The following is an 18317-nucleotide window of genomic DNA, read 5'->3' as shown; positions in this document are numbered from 1 at the left end:
CTGTATCTTAGTTATTTATAGAGCTTACAGAGTAGTTCTGGTATAATTCTAATGGCCTCTGAATCTATTACAATCTAGCATTCAGCTCACTTTTACCTGGCCAAAAATTTATATACTCACTTGGGCTTATCAGAAGAGTTTATTTTTTGAGCTTCCAGAATGGTTCTGGTATGGCTAGAAGGCTCTCTGAATGTACTATAATCTAGTATTCAACTCACTTTTACTCAACTCAAAATTTAGTCCAGTTGTATATATTGACTGAAATGAACTTGGGTTGAATTTCCAGTTGAGACACTTTTAAGACTGTACTGCCTAGCTTCCACTCATGCTTGAAACCATGATTCTTATAGATGGCTGCAACAAGAATTGAAGGACATACAGCAGAGATATATTGGATACAAATTTGACCACTTTTTTTTTATAATACAAGAGCTAATTGCTGGCGCACTTGGATATCATTGTCACACATGTTGGTGAATGTTAATCAATCCATTCCCTCTACTATTAGAGTATTTTGCTCACTTCAGCAGGATCACCACTTGAAAGTCACCCAATAGCAATGGTTCAGTTCAAGTTCAAGCCCTTTGTCCACAAACACCAAACCTGAACTTTGGTTCAGGTTCAGCCCCAGCTTGAGCTTTGAACCAAACTTAGTGTTCAGGTTCAATGTGATTTGGTTTGCATTCAGAACAGTGTTTAAATACAGAACACAAAAGCAGTGCCATAATTGGGAAACAGTATTCAAAGGAGTGCCACAGTGTAGTGCTACCAGGCCAGCCCTGCAAGCTTGAACTCAGCCCACCACAGGGCTGTGTAATGGGTGTGTGTTGGAGATTATGCCTGGAACAAGTCCGAAGCCTTCCAAATCAGAACAATCACTGTGTCTAATCTAATTGCTTATGACAGCCTGGCCATCTGGCATTCAGCGTTTAAACATGTTCGGACCCAGTTCAGCAAAAGCTGCTGAAATTCCAATAGAGAACTGAACTTCTGGTCCAAGTTCAGCTCCAGAGTGAACTTGGTCCGGTTCAGTTTGAACTGGAAAGCCAAACTGGACGCCACCATCACTATCACCTGAAAATCTGAAAAATTAACTGTTTTCAAAAGTTTGGTATAACTGTAGGGATGCCACCTGTGACCGTAGCCACAGGTCAACGGTAATGGCTTGAGGATTTTCCATGTTCCATCCACGGAATGGTTATGGTTTGGCTTATAGCCATAGTAACCGTTGATTTACGGCTGTGGCAGCCGTCGCTACGGGTCTGTGGTTTGATGCAATCAAACTGTGAGATTTGGACTTGACAACAGCAGAACAATGGCTGTACAGATGTCTTTGTGGTTGTGCTGTTGAGACAGTACGCTGGGTGCGCCATATCCTGTCATAAACTGGAACCTCTTGGCAAAATTATCAATGGCCTGAGGCCGATAAGGTCTGATTGACTCTCAAGCTGCTGCCAAGGGCCAGAAATTGGCTTGGAACCAGGTCGGTAACGATAACAATGACTGCCGAGTATTGATTTGATGACTTCTCTGTGTTTGGGTAGGCTCTGAAGGGAACCTGCTGTCGACCCGTCCTGGAAGCATGAACGGCCGGCCCATTACCGTTGCCGTGCCCTTGGCCTCGCAATGGCAGTGTCTGACGGCCGTGGCTATAGGAACCCGCCGAAATTGACGGCTGTTGCCGTTACAGTAATGGGTGGCATCCCTATAAATTGATCAAAATTAACATCCACTAATTGCTTTTCATGTGATATAATACATCAACCACATATCCAAGCTAGGTTCTGTAAACAAAGAAATTCCTCAGTTACATTGCTTATGTAATCATATATCAGATCATTTCATAGTCACTTAAACTTATTTTTCTCTACAGCATTTCCACATAGCTTGAACAATATTAGGAGTGGTCAATCATGGTGATTCTAAAATAATTCAAAGGCCAATTCTAGGATGGTTTTTGGACCTGAATTGACAGTGAATCCAGCCTAAATCATAGCCAACTTTGACTAATTGTGCCAAGCCCAATTTTGAAGTGATGATTCACTTGCAGGATGTCAGAATCAGAATCACGATTCAGACAAAATCGCCTGTCGAAGCAGTTCCGGAGCTGCTATAATGATTCACGATGATTCAATGATTTAAGGGTGAATGATCCAACAACATATCTAAGCTAAATTCAACGAACAGAAAGATTTCTTAATCATGATTGCTTATGTAATCACAAATATGCTTATTTTTCAATAACTTGAGCTTATGTGTTTCCTACAGTATTCAAACATGAGTATGAAAACTTCAATACAGCTAATAACCGACCAACAGAGCTGCACTGTAGGCTGATGATTTTGGAATGACGGTGCATCAGCCTCAGCCGAAACATCAAAGATGCCCCTTGGGACAACCTAACCGCCCTTATTAAACTACATAACCCTTGACTCAAAAGTGTTGTCTGAATTGCAACTGTTAGATACTTTAGTAAGAGCCTCCGAAATTGTACGTGTAAAAACCAAACTATTCCAAATCAGACTCTGATGTGATCCGATTAATCTGAAGCGCAGCATAGGGAGTCTTAAGTCCAGATTAGGTGTTGTGTTGTCTTGTGTTTATTTGTTTGTTTGTTTATTGTGTTTGTGTTTTGTGGTTTTGTCTTTTTCTCTTAGTGTCTCTTTGCTCACAATACCACTAATTCTGCATATAAATCAAGATTTAAGTCTATTTCAATCTGGTTTCAAAGGGCTATGAATGGGTGTTCAACCCAAAATAGGTTTGATGTGTGTTTACCAATACAACATAACAGCTGAACTTTACTGTTACAATTGATGTTGTATTAACTCAGGCAATGCATTGCACTGACATTTAAACTTACCACATGAGTTATTTATCTGATTTCAATTATCTTAATTGCCTATATCTTTAGTCAATATGTGCTTTTAAGTCAGTGTATCTTTATTTATTGCACCTAAACCCATCCTTGGCTGTAGCTATCAAGGCAAATTTTCAGTCCAGCTCAAGATTGAATATGAAGACAAAATGATGTCCTGCGCGCCAACCGCTACGCCTAGCTACACAAAATTCTGAGATTATATACCTCGACACCTTCAAGTTGGGTATTGCTTCAGTAGCGCATCGAGGGATACCGGCGGTGGATCAGCGCGAGATGCTTGCTGGGAGAAGCAGTATGTCTCCCCCAGCCCCTCGTGCCGTTTGGGCCGACGAGGTGCAGCGGAAGGCCGGCTGCGGGACGCGGGGCACCGCATGCACATAACGCAGCCGCGCGCCAGCGTGATCGAGCGCCCAGGATGAACAAGATCGAGATTCGAGAGAAGGTGCCTCATACTTGTCTGAAATTCAGCCCTTGAATTCAACAGAAGACTGAGTTTACTCAGCGACAGAGGAATTCGCGATGCAGGACATGAACTGGGTCGACGCAAACGAGGCAGGCCGGGACGCGGCTTCCTTCGGAAAACGCCGTCCGGGCCACGCAGCAGCCAGTCGCTGGCCTGTTCCGCTTGGTATTCTGAGAAAGCGGAGGGAGATATTCGTGCTCTCTTTCCTGAGAATCCCAGGCGGAATGAACAAGGACTCGGCCCGCCGTCCTCGGGTTTCGCGCAACAGCGTCCGGTGTGCGCAGACCCACCCGCTTCCCTGTTCGCCTTGAAGGTCTCAGGAGCAAAGGGGCCAGACTGTCGCTACCTGCGTTGGAAATTTCAACCAGAACAAGGAACAAATGCGGTTGCTAATCACCGATCTCGCGCACCACAGCGAGGATGTCATCCATAGACTGTTGCAGACCGCGGAGACGTGTTAAGACAGCTGCGTTGAGTCTCTGGAGACACCCCGGACTTGAAGAACGTGGCCCGAGGCGACTTCTGGGCGAAGCGACCAAGCTTGGGCCAAAGTCGTGCCTTGCGCTGGACTGGATACAGCAAGCAGATCGCCGCAAAGTCCATCGGGATGTAGAGACAGTGGCGCGCGTTACGCCCAGCGAGTTGAGCGCCAGTCGACCGCCCCGATGGTGACCTTTCGCGAGATTTGACCCCAGAACTCCCAAGAAGTTGTTTCGCCCAGAGTGTTGTGGAGTTTTGAGCAGGCCGCGGTCGTCCGGGGCCGCGATGAGGGCAGGAGAGACGAAAGGGAAGGGGAGTGGGCAGGATGGGCCCCAGTTCGCGCCAAGGATGCCAAAGGCACTTATAGTTGTTTGAATTCAGCCTTTGAATACAGCAGAAGACTGTTCACTCACCGACACGGGACGGCGTGATGCAGCACGACGACTGGATCGTGTCGCTTAGGACTCGCTGGAGATGGACGCATATAGCGTCGCTGGCCGCGGCCTCCTTTCCAGACCAAACGCGCGTGAGGCGGGCCGAGACGCCGCTGCTTTCGGGAAACGCCGGCCGGACCGCGCAGAGCCAGGCGCTGGCCCGTTCCGCCTGGAATTTCGAGAGGACGGAGGGATATATTGGTGCTCCGCGCCCTGTGGGTATCAGGCGGAACGAACAACAACTGGGCCCGCCGTCCTCAGCTTTTACGCAATAGAGTTCGCGCCGCGCAGACCGAGCCGCTACCCCGTTCCACTTCAAAACGTCAGAAACGAGAGCGCCGCACTGGCGCTACCTGCGCTGAAGATTTCAGCCAGAAAGGACAACAAATGCGGTCGGCGCTCACCGACCTTGCGCACAACGCGGACAACAGCGACGACGGCCTCCATGGACCGTGGCAGATTGCGGAGACGCGCCGAGACAGATATATCCAGCCTCTAGAGTCTCCCCGGACGTGTAGAACGCGGCCCAGAGCGAGTTCTGGGCGAAGCGGTCAAGCTGAGGCCAAAGTAGTGCCTTCGCTGGCCCGATACAGCTGGCAGATCGCCGCCGAAGTCCACCACAATGAAGAGGGAGTGGCGCGGCTGGCGCCCAGCGAGTTTCGCGCCAGTCATTCGTCGCGATGGCGCGTTTTCGTTAGATTTGACCCCAGAACTCCCGAGTTGTAAGTGCAGCTTCGTCATTGAGAAGTTTTGAGCCGCGGTCGTCCTGGGCCGCGAAGAGGGCAGGCGTGACCAAATGGAGGCGCCATGAGGGCCCCAGTTGTCGCCAAGGATGGCTTCAAGCTTGAAGCCGTCTTGCCGTTTAGGGAGAGTGCAGTGCATCGCAGTGTTGAGGATTTTGACGGCGGGTTGGGCAGGAAATGGCCAGCGCAGCTGCGCTATGCTTCCAGTCCAAGACCACAAAAGCAGTTGACGACGCTCCCGAGCAGCAAGGCAACGCAGAGACGGGGTTCCAGCGGTGCGCATGTGGTGGTTGACAAAAAAGAAGCACACTGACAAGAATCCGGCATGCGGCGCCGAGGGCCGAGGCGGGTTCCCACACAGCCTCAGGAAGTTTTCAATTTTGCACTTCTCCACAACGCGCGCATGTACCGACGAGGGGAGGGGAGACGAGGTTGGGGCCAAGCGCGTTGATGCTGGCCGAGTGGAGGCCCCTTCGGTTGGGCGCTATCTTCTTCTTGATTGTCGACTGATTCGTGGTGACGAGTACTTGAAGCTTGACGCGGACATCGAGTAACGACGGGCCGGCGGAGTTGTCGAAAGGGGTGCGCGCACCGTGAGCGGCATTGCTGGCGAGCCGCAGCTTGTTTGCAGCCGGTTGTGCCCGCGATGAGCGCCAAAGTCCTTTCGGGGGGGCACAGCAAAGCTTTGTAGCTGGATTTCGCCGGCTTGCCGTCGAGTGCGCGGCCGCAGGTGCTGGGCGGTGCGTCAGCGGCATCGTCCGTGTCACCTCCCCACGCGGGACGGGGGACGGGGCCGTGTCGTGAGGGAATGTGCGCGGGCGGGACGTGGTTGATCAGCGGCACGTGCTTCGGGCTGTGCTCTCCCACGATGTCTCCTCGACTTTTACCGCCGTCGCCCGTCGCCTGCCCTGAGCCTCCCTCGACAGCGCGCTGCCCTGCCCGCCGGCATGGCGGTGGCCTATGCGTAGGGCCGCGGATGGGGCGGTTACGGAGTGCGTGACATCCCTAGCTTATTGCATCGGCGCCCAAATTCACGGCTCTTCAGCCTGGAAGCAGCGCGGGTTTTTTCTGGCAAGTGGCCGGGAGGTCGTATGGCTGCGCATGCGCGATGTTAGCTGCGAGCGCTGAGCGCCGAACGCCGAACATTACGGACGCGGCCGCGGCCAGATTCTCACAACGCAAAGATGTGAGAATGAAAAAGAAATATTAATTCTACTACATTCGTAGGTCTTCATTTGTACATGTTGCCATCCACACTTATCCTCCCATAGCCCTCCGCCCCGCGGCCGCCTCTCTCACACCTTCAAGTTTCGCGGCTTCGAGTTCTTCTCCAGCACCGTGGCCTCGGAGTCGATCCTGCTGTCAAGGGCCACGCCACCCCGGTCGCCGTCGAAGTACGCGCCGAACACGCGGCTCTCGAGGTCTTGCCCCCTGCCCCCACCGGCCCGGGCGGCGGCGCGGCGGAAGTAGACGCGCTTCGCCCACTTCCACGCCTCGCACCCCGCGAAGAAGAGGCCCGCGCCGACGAACACGACGCCCCACTCCCACGTGATGCCCGTGTGCCGGAAGACGCGGGTGGAGAGCCCCGGGACGTACAGCAGCGGGAAGATCGTCGCGAAGCCGAGCAGGACGGCCCAGAGGAGGAGTTTGTTGCGGCGGACATCCGCGAGCCACTGCGTCAGGGCCGAGCCCGGGCCGGCGCGGGGCTGCATGCGGAAGAAGGAGCGGCGCATGTGGAGCATCTCCCACGCGAGGAAGAGCGTGAACCACGTGAGGGACGCGAAGCACGTCGCGCGCGCGCGGAAGACGGTGTCGCACGCGGGCGAGTACGCGCCGTTGCAGTTGTGCCCGAGGTCGCCGTCGCCCCAGCGGAACAGCACGAGCAGGAACGCCGCGAGGCAGAGCGCGGCGGTCCAGAGGCCGTACACGAGCATGTCGAGCAGCAGCTCCCACGTGAAGATGCCCGCTTTCATCTGGGAAGCGTTAGGGAAAGAAAATTAAAAAGAGAAACAGCTCACATCTTGTGGCGGGCGGTCCATGATATCTGCTGCGGCGGCCTCGAAGCCGAGGGCCATGTCGGGGAGGCCGGACGTGACCATGACGATCCACATGACCTCGACGGGCGCGAGCGGGAACACGCTCCGGCCGCTGCCGTCCTTGAACACGAGGCCGACGAGCAGCGTGCACGCCTGCGCGACGTTGCACGCGAGCACGTGCAACACGAACTTCTGGATGTTGTCGAGCATGCGGCGGCCCTCCTCGACGGCGTTCAGGATCGACGCAAAGTTGTCGTCCGTGAGCACGAGGTCCGCGGCCTCCTTCGCGACGTCCGCGCCCGCCTGGCCCATCGCGATCCCCACGTCGGCCTGCTTTAGGGCCGGCGAGTCGTTCACGCCGTCGCCCGTCATCGCCACGAACCGCCCCCGCCGGTGCAGCGCGGCGATCATGCGGACTTTGGTGTGCGGGGCGCACCGCGCGACGACGAGCGGGAGGTCTTGTAGCGTGTCGAGCTCGCCGTCGGACAGCCGGTCAAACTCCGCCGCGGTCATCACCATCGTCCGCGCCACGTCCGCCGCGATCTCGCCCATCCGGCTGGGGAGGATGCCGACCTGGGAGCCTGTCAGGGAAGGATGCAAAAAGGGACTGATAATACTCACCTCGATGGCGATCGCCCGGGCGGTCTCGGGGTGGTCCCCCGTGAGCATGTGCACGCTGACGCCCGCGCGGTGGAACTTGCGCACGCTCGGCGCCGACTCGGGCCGCGGCGGGTCGTACAGCCCGACGAGCCCGTGGAAGACGAGGCCGCGCTCCAGGTCCGTCCGGTCGGGCGCGGCGTGGCCGTCGACGGGCCCGATGTCGGCCCGGCCGGCGAGCGCGAGCACGCGCAGGCCCAGGCGGGCGAGCGCCTCGACGTTCGCGAGGATGTCGGCGCGGTGCGCGTCCGTGAGGGGCACGTGCCCGGCCTCGTCGCGGATGGCGGTGCAGCTGGGCAGGACGCGCTCCGTGGCGCCCTTGGTGAAGAGATGCGTCGTGTGGCTGTGCGTGTCCTCGAAGACGACGGACATCTTCTTGACGTCCGAGTCGAACGGGAACTCGGCGACCTGCCGCCAGCGGTCCTGCAGCGCGAGGCGGTTCCGGCCGAAGCGGGTCGCGAAGACCTGGAGCGCGACCTCCGTCGGGTCGCCGCGCGCGTGCCACTCGAGCGGGGAGCCCGTCTGGTGCACGGTGGCCAGGTTCGCGAGGGCGGCGATGTTCAGAAAGTCGCCGAGGAGCGGGCTGTCCCGGGCGTGGTTTTCGAGGGCGGACAGGACCTCCCCCTCCGCGTCCCCCGCGCGGAAGTCGATCTCGCGCGGCTGCTCGGGCCGCCTGCCGACGTCGCCGACGGTCGGATCAAAGGGCGCGGCCGTGCCCGCGACACTCAGGGTGCCGAACCCGGGCAGCCACGCCTTGCGCACGACCATGTTGCCCTGCGTGAGCGTGCCGGTCTTGTCGGAGCAGATATTCGTCACGCCGCCGAGGGCCTCGAGCGACTTGAGCTGGCGCACGATGACGTGGCGCTGCACCATGCGCTTCGCGCCCGCGGCCATCGTGATCGTGAGCACGACGACGAGCGACGCGGGGAGCATCGCGAGCCCCGTCGCCACGGCGTAGATCACGACCTCCTGCGACGTGTCGAAGTCGTTCGCGCCGAGCACGATCAGCGCGCACACGACCGCCGCGGCGAACAGCACGAGCGCGAGTTGGGCCAGCTTGCGCTGCAGCGGGGTGCCGCCGCTGACGCCCAGGAAGCGCAGCACCGCGTCGTGCGCGGTGAGCACCCACGCCTGCACGTGCCGGCCCGGGTGCGCCGTGCCGTCCTCGCGCCGCTTCACGGGCCGCCGCGTCGGGTTATTATTGCCCCGCAGCGCCGCGGCGATCTGCCCGACCTCGGTATACAACCCAGTGGCAAACACAATGCCCCGGGCGCGCCCCTTCGTGACCGTCGACGAGCTGTAGGCGACGTTCAGCCGGTCGCCCGGGCCGGTGTCGTCGGGGAAGGTGCGTGTTGCTTCTTTTCGGATGGGGAGGGACTCGCCCGTGAGGAGCGCCTCGTTGGTCTCGAAGTTGACCGCCTCGACGATGCGCACGTCCGCGGGGACGGTGTCGCCCGTCCGGAGCTCGACCATGTCCCCGGGGACGATCTCGGCGGTGGGCACGGTCACGTTGCGGCCCGCGCGGACCGCCTGCGCCGTCGGCGCGCTGAGCCCCCTTAGCGCACTCATCGTCCGCGCGGCCTTGAGCTCCTGCTGGAACCCGACGCCGACGTTCAGCGCGATGACGGCCGCGACGACGCCGCCCTCCGTCCACGACTTGATCCCCAGCGACGCGCCCAGCGCGAGCAGCAGCACGAGCGTCATCGCGTTGGCTACTTGCGCGAGCAGCAGCTTGCCCGGCGCCACCCCGCCCGCGTCGTCGCCCAGGTCGTTCCGCCCGTACTCATCTAGGCGCCGGGCCGCCTCCGCGCCGGAGAGCCCGTCGTCCGCGTCCGCCCCCAGCTCCCGGATCGCCTCCTCCATCTCGAGTGCGTGCGCGGGGCGCGACAGCGGCTTGTTGCACTGCCCCGACACGTGCGCGGCGGCGTCGGCGTGGTGTTTCATTTGGTGGTGGTGAATGTTGGTGTTGTTGTCGAGGGGTGGTAACAGACGTTGTATGCGTGTGTGAAAAGAACAGAAAACCCCGGGGGCGGAAGGAAGGGGTGCGTTCTTGGCGGCCTAGGAGAAGTGGCGCTGTTAAATACTATTCGTCGGAAAAAACCTGATTTGCTTGTCGCGGATCGGGGGCTTGGGACAGGGGCCAAGCCGCGCGGCCAGAGGCTTAGCCAGCCAGAGACAGAGGCTGCTCCAAGCCATCCGATACCCGCGAGTGGCTTATCGGGCCTTGGCGCGGGACCGCCGTCATGACTCACGCCTTGGCGTGCACACTAAGATGATGTCACCGATTTCCGACTCCCATGTGCCAGCCGCCACGCAATGGCACCCCGCCCCGCCCCTTCGTCGGCCGTCGCAGCGTTGTGGGCGAGAGAGCAGTCCCTGCGCGGACGTCGACACGAATCGGCGGTGGCGGCGGGCCCAACTTGAAGTTCTTGCGGTGGAGTGGAGTGGTGGGTGGCATAAGTATATCAAGGTACCGGTCACGCCTCGTGCCGAGTAAATGCAGACCCGTTGAAGTTCTGGCCGCCCAGTCCAGCGTCCCCCCAGTCCAGCGTCCCCTTCTGCGGCCGGAATCTTGGTGCGTGATCACTCACTCTCTCACGAACATTCGTTCTCAACGTGCTCGACACCAGGTCTTCGGGCGCTCCATGGCCGGCCACGTCGCCCACCCTGCCCCCGAGCCCTCCTACCCGCACCGTACGTGCAGCCAGGTGCGTCTCCGGCCTCACTGAGACGATGTTCTGCTGATTTTGCTTCGATCCAGCAGAGCTGGACTGCCGCCGCGCCCTCGCATTCCCAGCCCAAGGACCCGTGGCGCAAACGCACGACCATGTCGTCCCCGCTTTTGTCGGCCTTTTCTCTCCGCAGGCCCGGGCGCTCGCTGAATCCGCATGGCCATGTCATCACGACAACGGGCCCGGGAGCAGCCTGAGGGCAGCTCGCAGGCCCCACGACCCCCAACTTCCAAGCGCGAGGCCTAGGAGAGGCAGGCATGGCAGATGGAGCTCTGTGATTTGTGCGTCTTTGCCAGTGGGCCCTCATTGCGACCAGTCGTAGACTTACTTTGGCTCCAGGCCGGCTGGAAAGCGCCAGCGCCATCGGCTATTCTCGCGCATCTTCACAAAATGACCATGCACGACCCCGCCAAATGCCATATCCCCCCCCCCCAAACATCCTCTCATCTCTCCAAGTGCAAGCACCCGCTCCCGCTGCTCCGGCTTGTTTGCGGACTCAGACCCAGGTGCTCCGACGCTGTTGCGTCGTCGCCTCCTTCAAGTTCGGGTCACAATCGTCACCGGCGGCCAGCGGCCGCCCACATCCGCCTTGCAGCGCGGTACCGTACCGAATCGTACGCTTTTACCGACCGTGTCTCATGGACCTGGCGTACCACATGCCAGTAGAGACTTCCAATCCTTTTCGGGCGCTGCGAGGGAGTTGAAACGGCCCTCATTGACGCCGTTTTCGACGACAACGACAGGTAAGTACACCGCAATCTGCATTGCATCCATCCTGCGAGTCCTCCGCATTCCTGCCAGTGTGGATGTGCCCTTGTGCCTTTGGGCGTTGGCGCACACGCGTAGGGCCCCGCGGAGGACGGACGCGGTTGCTTTAAGCATACTTCCGCTACAAGTACGGGAGGCCATCTCGAAGGCGGGGAAATTCAGGGCTCGTGCATCTGGGGCGGACGCCGGACAATTTCCGACGGCGGACTCGGAGAAGCATATGCACCACTGTCTGCGGACATTTTTCGTGTCCTCGATTCCGAGTCTTCCATACCTGCGCTCACACTTCATACTTATTTATATTTTGTACCTTCGCCTCTCCACCTATATCTACCCTTGCTATCTCTGATTCTCCATGAGGCCCTTTCCCTTGATCTAAATGGTATCATTGCAATAATACACGCATTTTGGCATATCTTATCTTATCTGTATCATATCCACAGGCATCTTGGCATATCATGTCTGTATTTTGGGGCATAAAACAAATGATAAAGGGTTCCAATCACTATGGGAGGAAGTAACATCACTTAAAACTCACTCAGGATCATGTTTGGGATCCAGAAAGCTTGAGAAAAGGCCCCAAACCCTCACTTTTCACCCATCAAAACAATATGATATGATACGGCTCTCGGATTTAAGTATCATATCTGTATTTTTGACCATATATTCAAAATATATTGGGTCGTATCATATCATTGGACAGCACTACGCGGATGGGTATGTATGCATCAGGAAAATGACAGGGTTAGCTTTTCTAGCTTTTCCAGCTTTTTAAAGCAGTTAAAGTAATAAAAGCAATAAAAGCTCTGAAGCTCTTTTGCAGCTTTTTAAGGTTATGTCCCTTCCTTTTTAAAGCTGAAAAAAGCTGAAAAGCAGTCTCAAGTGCTCTCTCAAGCTTCACTCAAAAGAAGCTAAATCCATCTTGGGTTATGGCTATAAATCATAATTGGCATATCTAAACTTAATGGTACTTGTAATGTAAGCTACTAACAGCAATCAGAAATTACATCATTGTCTACCAGCTTGAAGTCGCTCTCCTCATCAGATGACAACTGGATGGGGCGGTACTAATGGCCAGGTTGGAGCTTCTTGATCAGCTGCTCAACCTTGGCATAGGGATGAACTGGGTTGTTGACACCATTGACAAGCTGAGGGCTATACCTGTAGTTTGTCTTCGAAAAGTTCCCACCAGTGCCAGCGACAGGGACATAAGCCCCTGAGCTGTAGAGGTTGAAGGCTCATTTGAGCTACAAAAGATAAGTACAGGATCATGAGTGTAAAATAATGTACCGCCTGGATGCACATTGTCAATGCACCAATAGTATATATGTTGATCAATCAGCCACATTGAAGCCGACAGGGCCCGATGTATTGTTGATGGTTGTCGCAGAGATGTGTGCCGCAAATGTGTAGGCGATGACAAAGCTCTGGAAAATGCCCGATAGATCATAGGGAGACCCAATAACGGAAAGGTTCTACTTGCGGAACACCATCGGGCGCTGGACCAAAGTCGCGGTAGTAGAATACGCGCTCCTTGTCGGAGCCACCATTGTTGCATTTGATCGACTCGAGCTTCTCCTCCAGGGTCCTGTAGTTGTCGAGCATCAGTCCCAACTGCCTTGATAGCAGTCGTACCGATGCGATGGCGCCAGGCTTCGACCTTGTCCTCAGTCTTCATGGTCAGCCAAGATAGCGACCAAGGTTTGACACTCACCAGCTTGACAATCACAACGGCGAGGTCAGTGTCCAATCCGACTTGCAGGTCCTGGAACATGCTGTTCCAGGATGCAATGACCTCCCCATCCTCAGGATGGGGAGGTCATTGCTGGCTTCGAGGCTCGAAGCCAGCCCAAGCTTCACCTTCTCCAAGCCGAGTTAGCATGTGCGGCGTAAATGTCTTGGTGAAGAGCTGTCGAAACTCCGGAGGGAGGTGGTTATGCGTGATGAAGCCCTTCTTGAGCTTCGTCATGCTCATCGAGTCATCCTTCGGGGCAATATACGTAGGCTCCAGTGTCGGAACGATGCCGCAAGCGCAGCAATCTAAACAGTATTCAGCGCATAAGCTAATAGACAACAAACTCTATACTAGTGCTGGCCAAATATGATTATATTATTTTATGGGCATAATATATTTATAATCATATCATATTCAGAGCTCCAATGCAATAATATATTTGTAGTATAATATAATCATATTCAGCTGGAAAATATGAATATGTTATGAATATATTCAACTATAATCTAGTATACATATCTCTTGATATGTTTGATATATTTGCTGCTAGAAAAAGGAATCAAAAACATAAAATACATGTCAGGGCAACTTCCTTTTGGGCCTCCCTGGGTTACATAGGACTCTCAAAATACAATCAGGGGCATTGTCACTAGTCTTAGGTTAGCCAGTAGACACTTGATCAGAGGTCCTACACTATGTTTAATAGGTCAACCCAAAGTGATCACTCCTGACATTTGTTCCTACTAGGAGTAATGTATGAATCACCATATATAATAGATAATATGTGACATTTATCAGAAGTAGGGCTAACTTAGACTAAGATTAGTACTATGACTGACTACATGCACTGAGAAAATAGCTGTGATCATCTATCTTACTATAGTTGAATATTCTGTGACTATAATATAGTATAGTCATAATATAATATAATATATTCAAACATAATCATATTCAAGTGATCCACCAAGGGCATAATATATTCATAATATTCTGAATATATTCAATATTTAATCAAGCATAATATAATTCTGGCCAGCACTACTCTATACCTTGGCAATAGCAGCTTTCGCTTCGCCTGGACAGCGAACCGCGGCAGCCCATTCTTCACCATCGTCTTCATCATCAGAGACAAACCCACCGCCCATGTCATCTGTCTCGTTGCCCTCAACTGAGACCACCTTGACGTTTGGATTGTCGGTATGGTGGGGCCGGTAGTCTTTTCGAAGACCATGGGGTTGCGTGGTGTGGGCTTTTTTGGTAGTGTGAGCGAGCCTGTAATTGAAGATCGTTAGAATTTTGACAGAGAATGCTGAGAAAGAACATACTCAGCTTGGGAGGAATTACGCTTCAAGACTGGCTGGGCAGCAAGCAGTTCATCGCGGGCCTTGTCAACTGCCTCACGAACATGTGTCTTGGTCTTCTTTACTAGCGGCGCTCTCGGGACTTCTTCCTTGTCGGACTGGTCGTCCATGGCCTTGTCTGATTCTTCGTTGTTGCTCTACTTGTATTCATCGCTGCTGCCAGGCCCATCGGAGAAGTCAACGAAATCTGTGACAAATAGTATCAGTTAGCGTTAGAGCAAAGACTATCAAAGCACCTTGTTTCGTTGGGACCACAGAGACTGCGGGCTCTGGGCGTGGTCGAAGCATCTTCTGAGTTTGCACAACAAGTGGGTGAGCTGCCGTCGCAATCGCCTTCTGCTGTTCATGTATCGTCTTGGCCTTGATTTCGGCAATGGCCTTGATGCCTGAGATGTATTTGGCGGTAGCAGCAAGCTTGAGGTTATTCGCCGCTTGTTCACCTGTGGATTCCGCATATCCTCTCTAATTAGAATGGCCATTACCCCCCACTGGTCATTCTAATTAGAGAGGATGGCTCTGAAACCCTACGCTGTGATAAATACTCCAATAAAGCTGCTATAAAGTGCATAAATCCCAAGCTCTAAGGTAACTTAGGCTTATTAGTTAGCATAAGACTCGGACTTGAACTGGTATGAACTGGTATGTGACGTCACAAAGTGGTTTGTTAGTCATTATACTACAAGTATATCATGCTATGAATGATGTTGAATAATTGAACCTCTGGTGACTTGTGTTCATTTCAGCACATGAGTCACGCTGTTATATAGTGTCACATAGCGTGACGCATTGCCAAAAAAGGAAATTTTCGCCATTTAACAGGAGAATCATCAGAGAATGTCACAGATCGTCACAAAACCAAAGTTGTATGTTTTGTTTATACGAACAACTTTCATTAAGTAACCTATAGTCACAGCTGAATGGTTATACCAGCATAAGCCAATCACTAGCTGATATATATAATTGAAGGACTACTAAGGATACCTGAATGGTAAGGTCTATATTCTTATCAATTCAATCTTATTTGTGTATTAACACTACCTAACAGTGAATCCATCACACATTTTGATCTAGCTATATCTCCATCAGTTCTTTAGAGATTCAGATGATTGTTTTACCAGTAGGCAGTTAGTCATATTGTCTTGATATGATCTGATGTGAATATGGTCTCATACCTTTAGAATATACTGTTATACCACTTTTCTATAGCTTTTCTGCTTCAAATTTAATCAAGCACACTGATGACTTGATATCTGGGTGAGGAATGCATGGATAATCATGATGTATATAAAACTTGGCAAATGAGGTGTATACACCGACCAGCATACTTAGATTGATCTCTGCATATTCTTGGAGGATAAATTGGGGTGAACATTCCAAGACATGCGCATGCAGTACTGGTTTACATGAATAGTGAGGTCTATAGACTGAGTGTTGGACCTTGAGGTGGGTGTATGAGGATATTTGGATGTCTACTAGGACCCTGAATCATAATCAGTTGTGGTTCTGCCATGTGTCACTAAAGGTAGCTGAATAGAGGGTAGGTACACATAAAGCAAAAGAGAGTGTCTTCGCTATTACAACTGGTCAGAAAATAATTTCAAGTATGATCCAAGACTTGAATGTAGAATGGTATAGACCTTCAAATGAGCCTGTCTAGCATTTAAATTGACCCCATAGCTAATCTGGATCTCTCACAGTACCATTATCAGTGTTATCTATCCCAAAAATGATGAGCTCACCATGGCATGACCCTTGTGAGTCTGAGAAATCTGAGTATATCTACTAGTAGGGGTATGCATATGGTCTACCTCCCAGAAAGTGGTGCCCCTACCCCTCTAGTATATCTCCATCCTGGGTTATATAGTACCTGATGTCTCCATGAATTAACTAACCCTAGCATTGGCTTTCTAGTCACAAAGAAGTGAGACTATAGTAGACTGTTGTACGTCACTATATTAACTTGAATCATGAGATTTTATGTATGTAATCCTAAGATATCAGCAAGATGCTCCTCAACTCAGTATTCAGTCATACTTGGCAGTTAATAGATTGATGTGGTGGGACCAGATGAGGGGGTAGATGGGAGAAGATAATGGCAGAAAGGTATACCTTTCAAATGAGCTCCCTCCCAGCTTTATCCACCCAGGCTAGCTAGAGATCCATGGTTATCTTTCAGGGTTGATGGAGATTAAATACCGCTGATAAGTGGATACATTGCATTCTTAGTATCTCATTCACTTAGGATTTGAAACTGAAATGCTAGAGGTCTGGTTTGAAGTATCTGAACATATACATTACCTACTGCATTGGTTGGAGTGTCAGATATTCCCTTTGTTATGAGTGAAGAGTGAATCTAGTGATGATATAGTATGATAGTGATCAAATATTCTGGTCAATGTATGGTACTGCTGAAATCCTTCCTAGTGGTATTTGAATCATGCATTTACCCCAAGTAGTTATAGAGATAGAGGCTCATCAGTTGTAGATTAGTAAGTGATTGGCTTATGCTGGTATAACCATTCAGCTGTGACTATAGGTTACTTAATGAAAGTTGTTCGTATAAACAAAACATACAACTTTGGTTTTGTGACGATCTGTGACATTCTCTGATGATTCTCCTGTTAAATGGCGAAAATTTCCTTTTTGGCAATGCGTCACGCTATGTGACACTATATAACAGCGTGACTCATGTGCTGAAATGAACACAAGTCACCAGAGGTTCAATTATTCAACATCATTCATAGCATGATATACTTGTAGTATAATGTCTAACAAACCACTTTGTGATGTCACATACCAGTTCAAGTCCGAGTCTTATGCTAACTAATAAGCCTAAGTTACCTTAGAGCTTGGGATTTATGCACTTTATAGCAGCTTTATTGAAGTATTTATCACAGCGTAGGGTTTCAGAGCCATCCTCTCTAATTAGAATGACCAGTGGGGGGTAATGGTCATTCTAATTAGAGAGGATATGCGGAATCCACAGGTGCGCTTGTTTGGCGGTGGCAACTTCGGTGGTTGTGCGCTTCTTGCGCGGCATGTCGGGTAGCCCTGGCTGTGTTGCACGACCAGGTCGCATTGTCATTTGAAAGCAAGAGTTAGCGAAATTGCATAGCAAATGTAAGCCAAACCGTAAGGCGCTCCGGAGTGAGCAGGTGCGGGATAGAGTAATGGGAGAGAGATGCCCCTCAACGGCCGTCTGCAAGACAGCGCCAGATTTACAAGAACGGCCTGCCATTTTTAGTGGGGGAACCTTTTGCGGGCACCTGTGTAGCCCAATACCCACTGTATACTATCTAGTCCACCCCAGCGGGGTGTCGCAGATAAGCCATGCTGCTCTCAGCATTGCCATAGAACTGAATAAACCCTGGAAAGGGAACTGAATAATTCTGAGCAGTTCTTATATTTTCAACAGTTTTCGCACCAAGTCCACACAACTGGCTGTTATCACCTCACTCATAGTATGAATAATGTTCAATAGACCTGGTAATCCAGGCTACTAAGAGTAGTAGTATTATATATATAGTTTATGTAGCTTATTAGTATATCTACAGCTATTGTACAAGTATATTATGCTATGAATAATAATGAATAATTCAAGACTTCGGTTGAACTTAGCGTCTGGGTCACGGTGTTACATGTATCACATACTATCATATCTTTCCTAAAAAGGAAATTTCTGCCATTTGACTCTACACTCATCAGGGAATGTTACAGATGGGAAATGTCACATATTGTCACATATTGTCACAAATAAGGTCATTGAGATTAATATTGTATACTGGTATGAATAAGTATATTGAATTATAAGCCATCAGTATACATATCTCCCTGCTCCAAATTCCCACGGTCAACATAATCAAAGCCTAGCATAGATATTTGGTAAGCCAAACTTGACGCTGAAAAAACCTGATGTTCATCCTCCGCCTCATCCACCTCCTCCTGCGTGATACCATCATCAACACCATCATTTTCACCCAATTCATCATCATCAATAGACTCCATCACTTCATCGTTCTGGTGTCCA

General features: G+C 52.0%; 3 protein-coding genes across 3 annotated transcripts; 1 reads left to right on the top strand and 2 right to left on the bottom strand.

The window, feature by feature from the left end:
* Positions 1-3379: 3379 nt before the first annotated feature.
* Positions 3380-4705, bottom strand: MIND_00929800 (uncharacterized protein; the record flags this gene model as incomplete). Its single annotated transcript, XM_037365924.1, has 5 exons — positions 3380-3690; positions 3742-4184; positions 4238-4500; positions 4552-4571; positions 4612-4705. 5 exons carry the CDS (start codon positions 4703-4705, stop codon positions 3380-3382), a joined length of 1131 nt encoding a protein of 376 aa, XP_037217336.1.
* A 1591-nt stretch (positions 4706-6296) lies between these two features.
* On the bottom strand, positions 6297-9638 carry MIND_00929700 (Calcium-transporting ATPase 3; the record flags this gene model as incomplete). The annotated part of the gene is made up of 3 exons (XM_037365923.1): positions 6297-6974; positions 7020-7610; positions 7659-9638. 3 exons carry the CDS (start codon positions 9636-9638, stop codon positions 6297-6299), a joined length of 3249 nt encoding a protein of 1082 aa, XP_037217335.1.
* A 353-nt stretch (positions 9639-9991) lies between these two features.
* MIND_00929600 (uncharacterized protein) lies at positions 9992-11130 on the top strand (the record flags this gene model as incomplete). Its single annotated transcript, XM_037365922.1, has 4 exons — positions 9992-10164; positions 10209-10269; positions 10325-10402; positions 10459-11130. 4 exons carry the CDS (start codon positions 9992-9994, stop codon positions 10621-10623), a joined length of 477 nt encoding a protein of 158 aa, XP_037217334.1. The 3' UTR covers positions 10624-11130.
* Between the last annotated feature and the right edge of the window lie 7187 nt (positions 11131-18317).

Source organism: Mycena indigotica (assembly GCF_014461135.1).
Source record: "Mycena indigotica strain 171206Taipei chromosome Unknown Mind.scaff0008, whole genome shotgun sequence".
Taxonomy (NCBI): Eukaryota; Fungi; Basidiomycota; class Agaricomycetes; order Agaricales; family Mycenaceae; genus Mycena; species Mycena indigotica.
The sequence above is the reverse complement of the archived record's forward strand: the minus strand, read 5'-3'. Positions and strand labels throughout refer to the sequence as shown.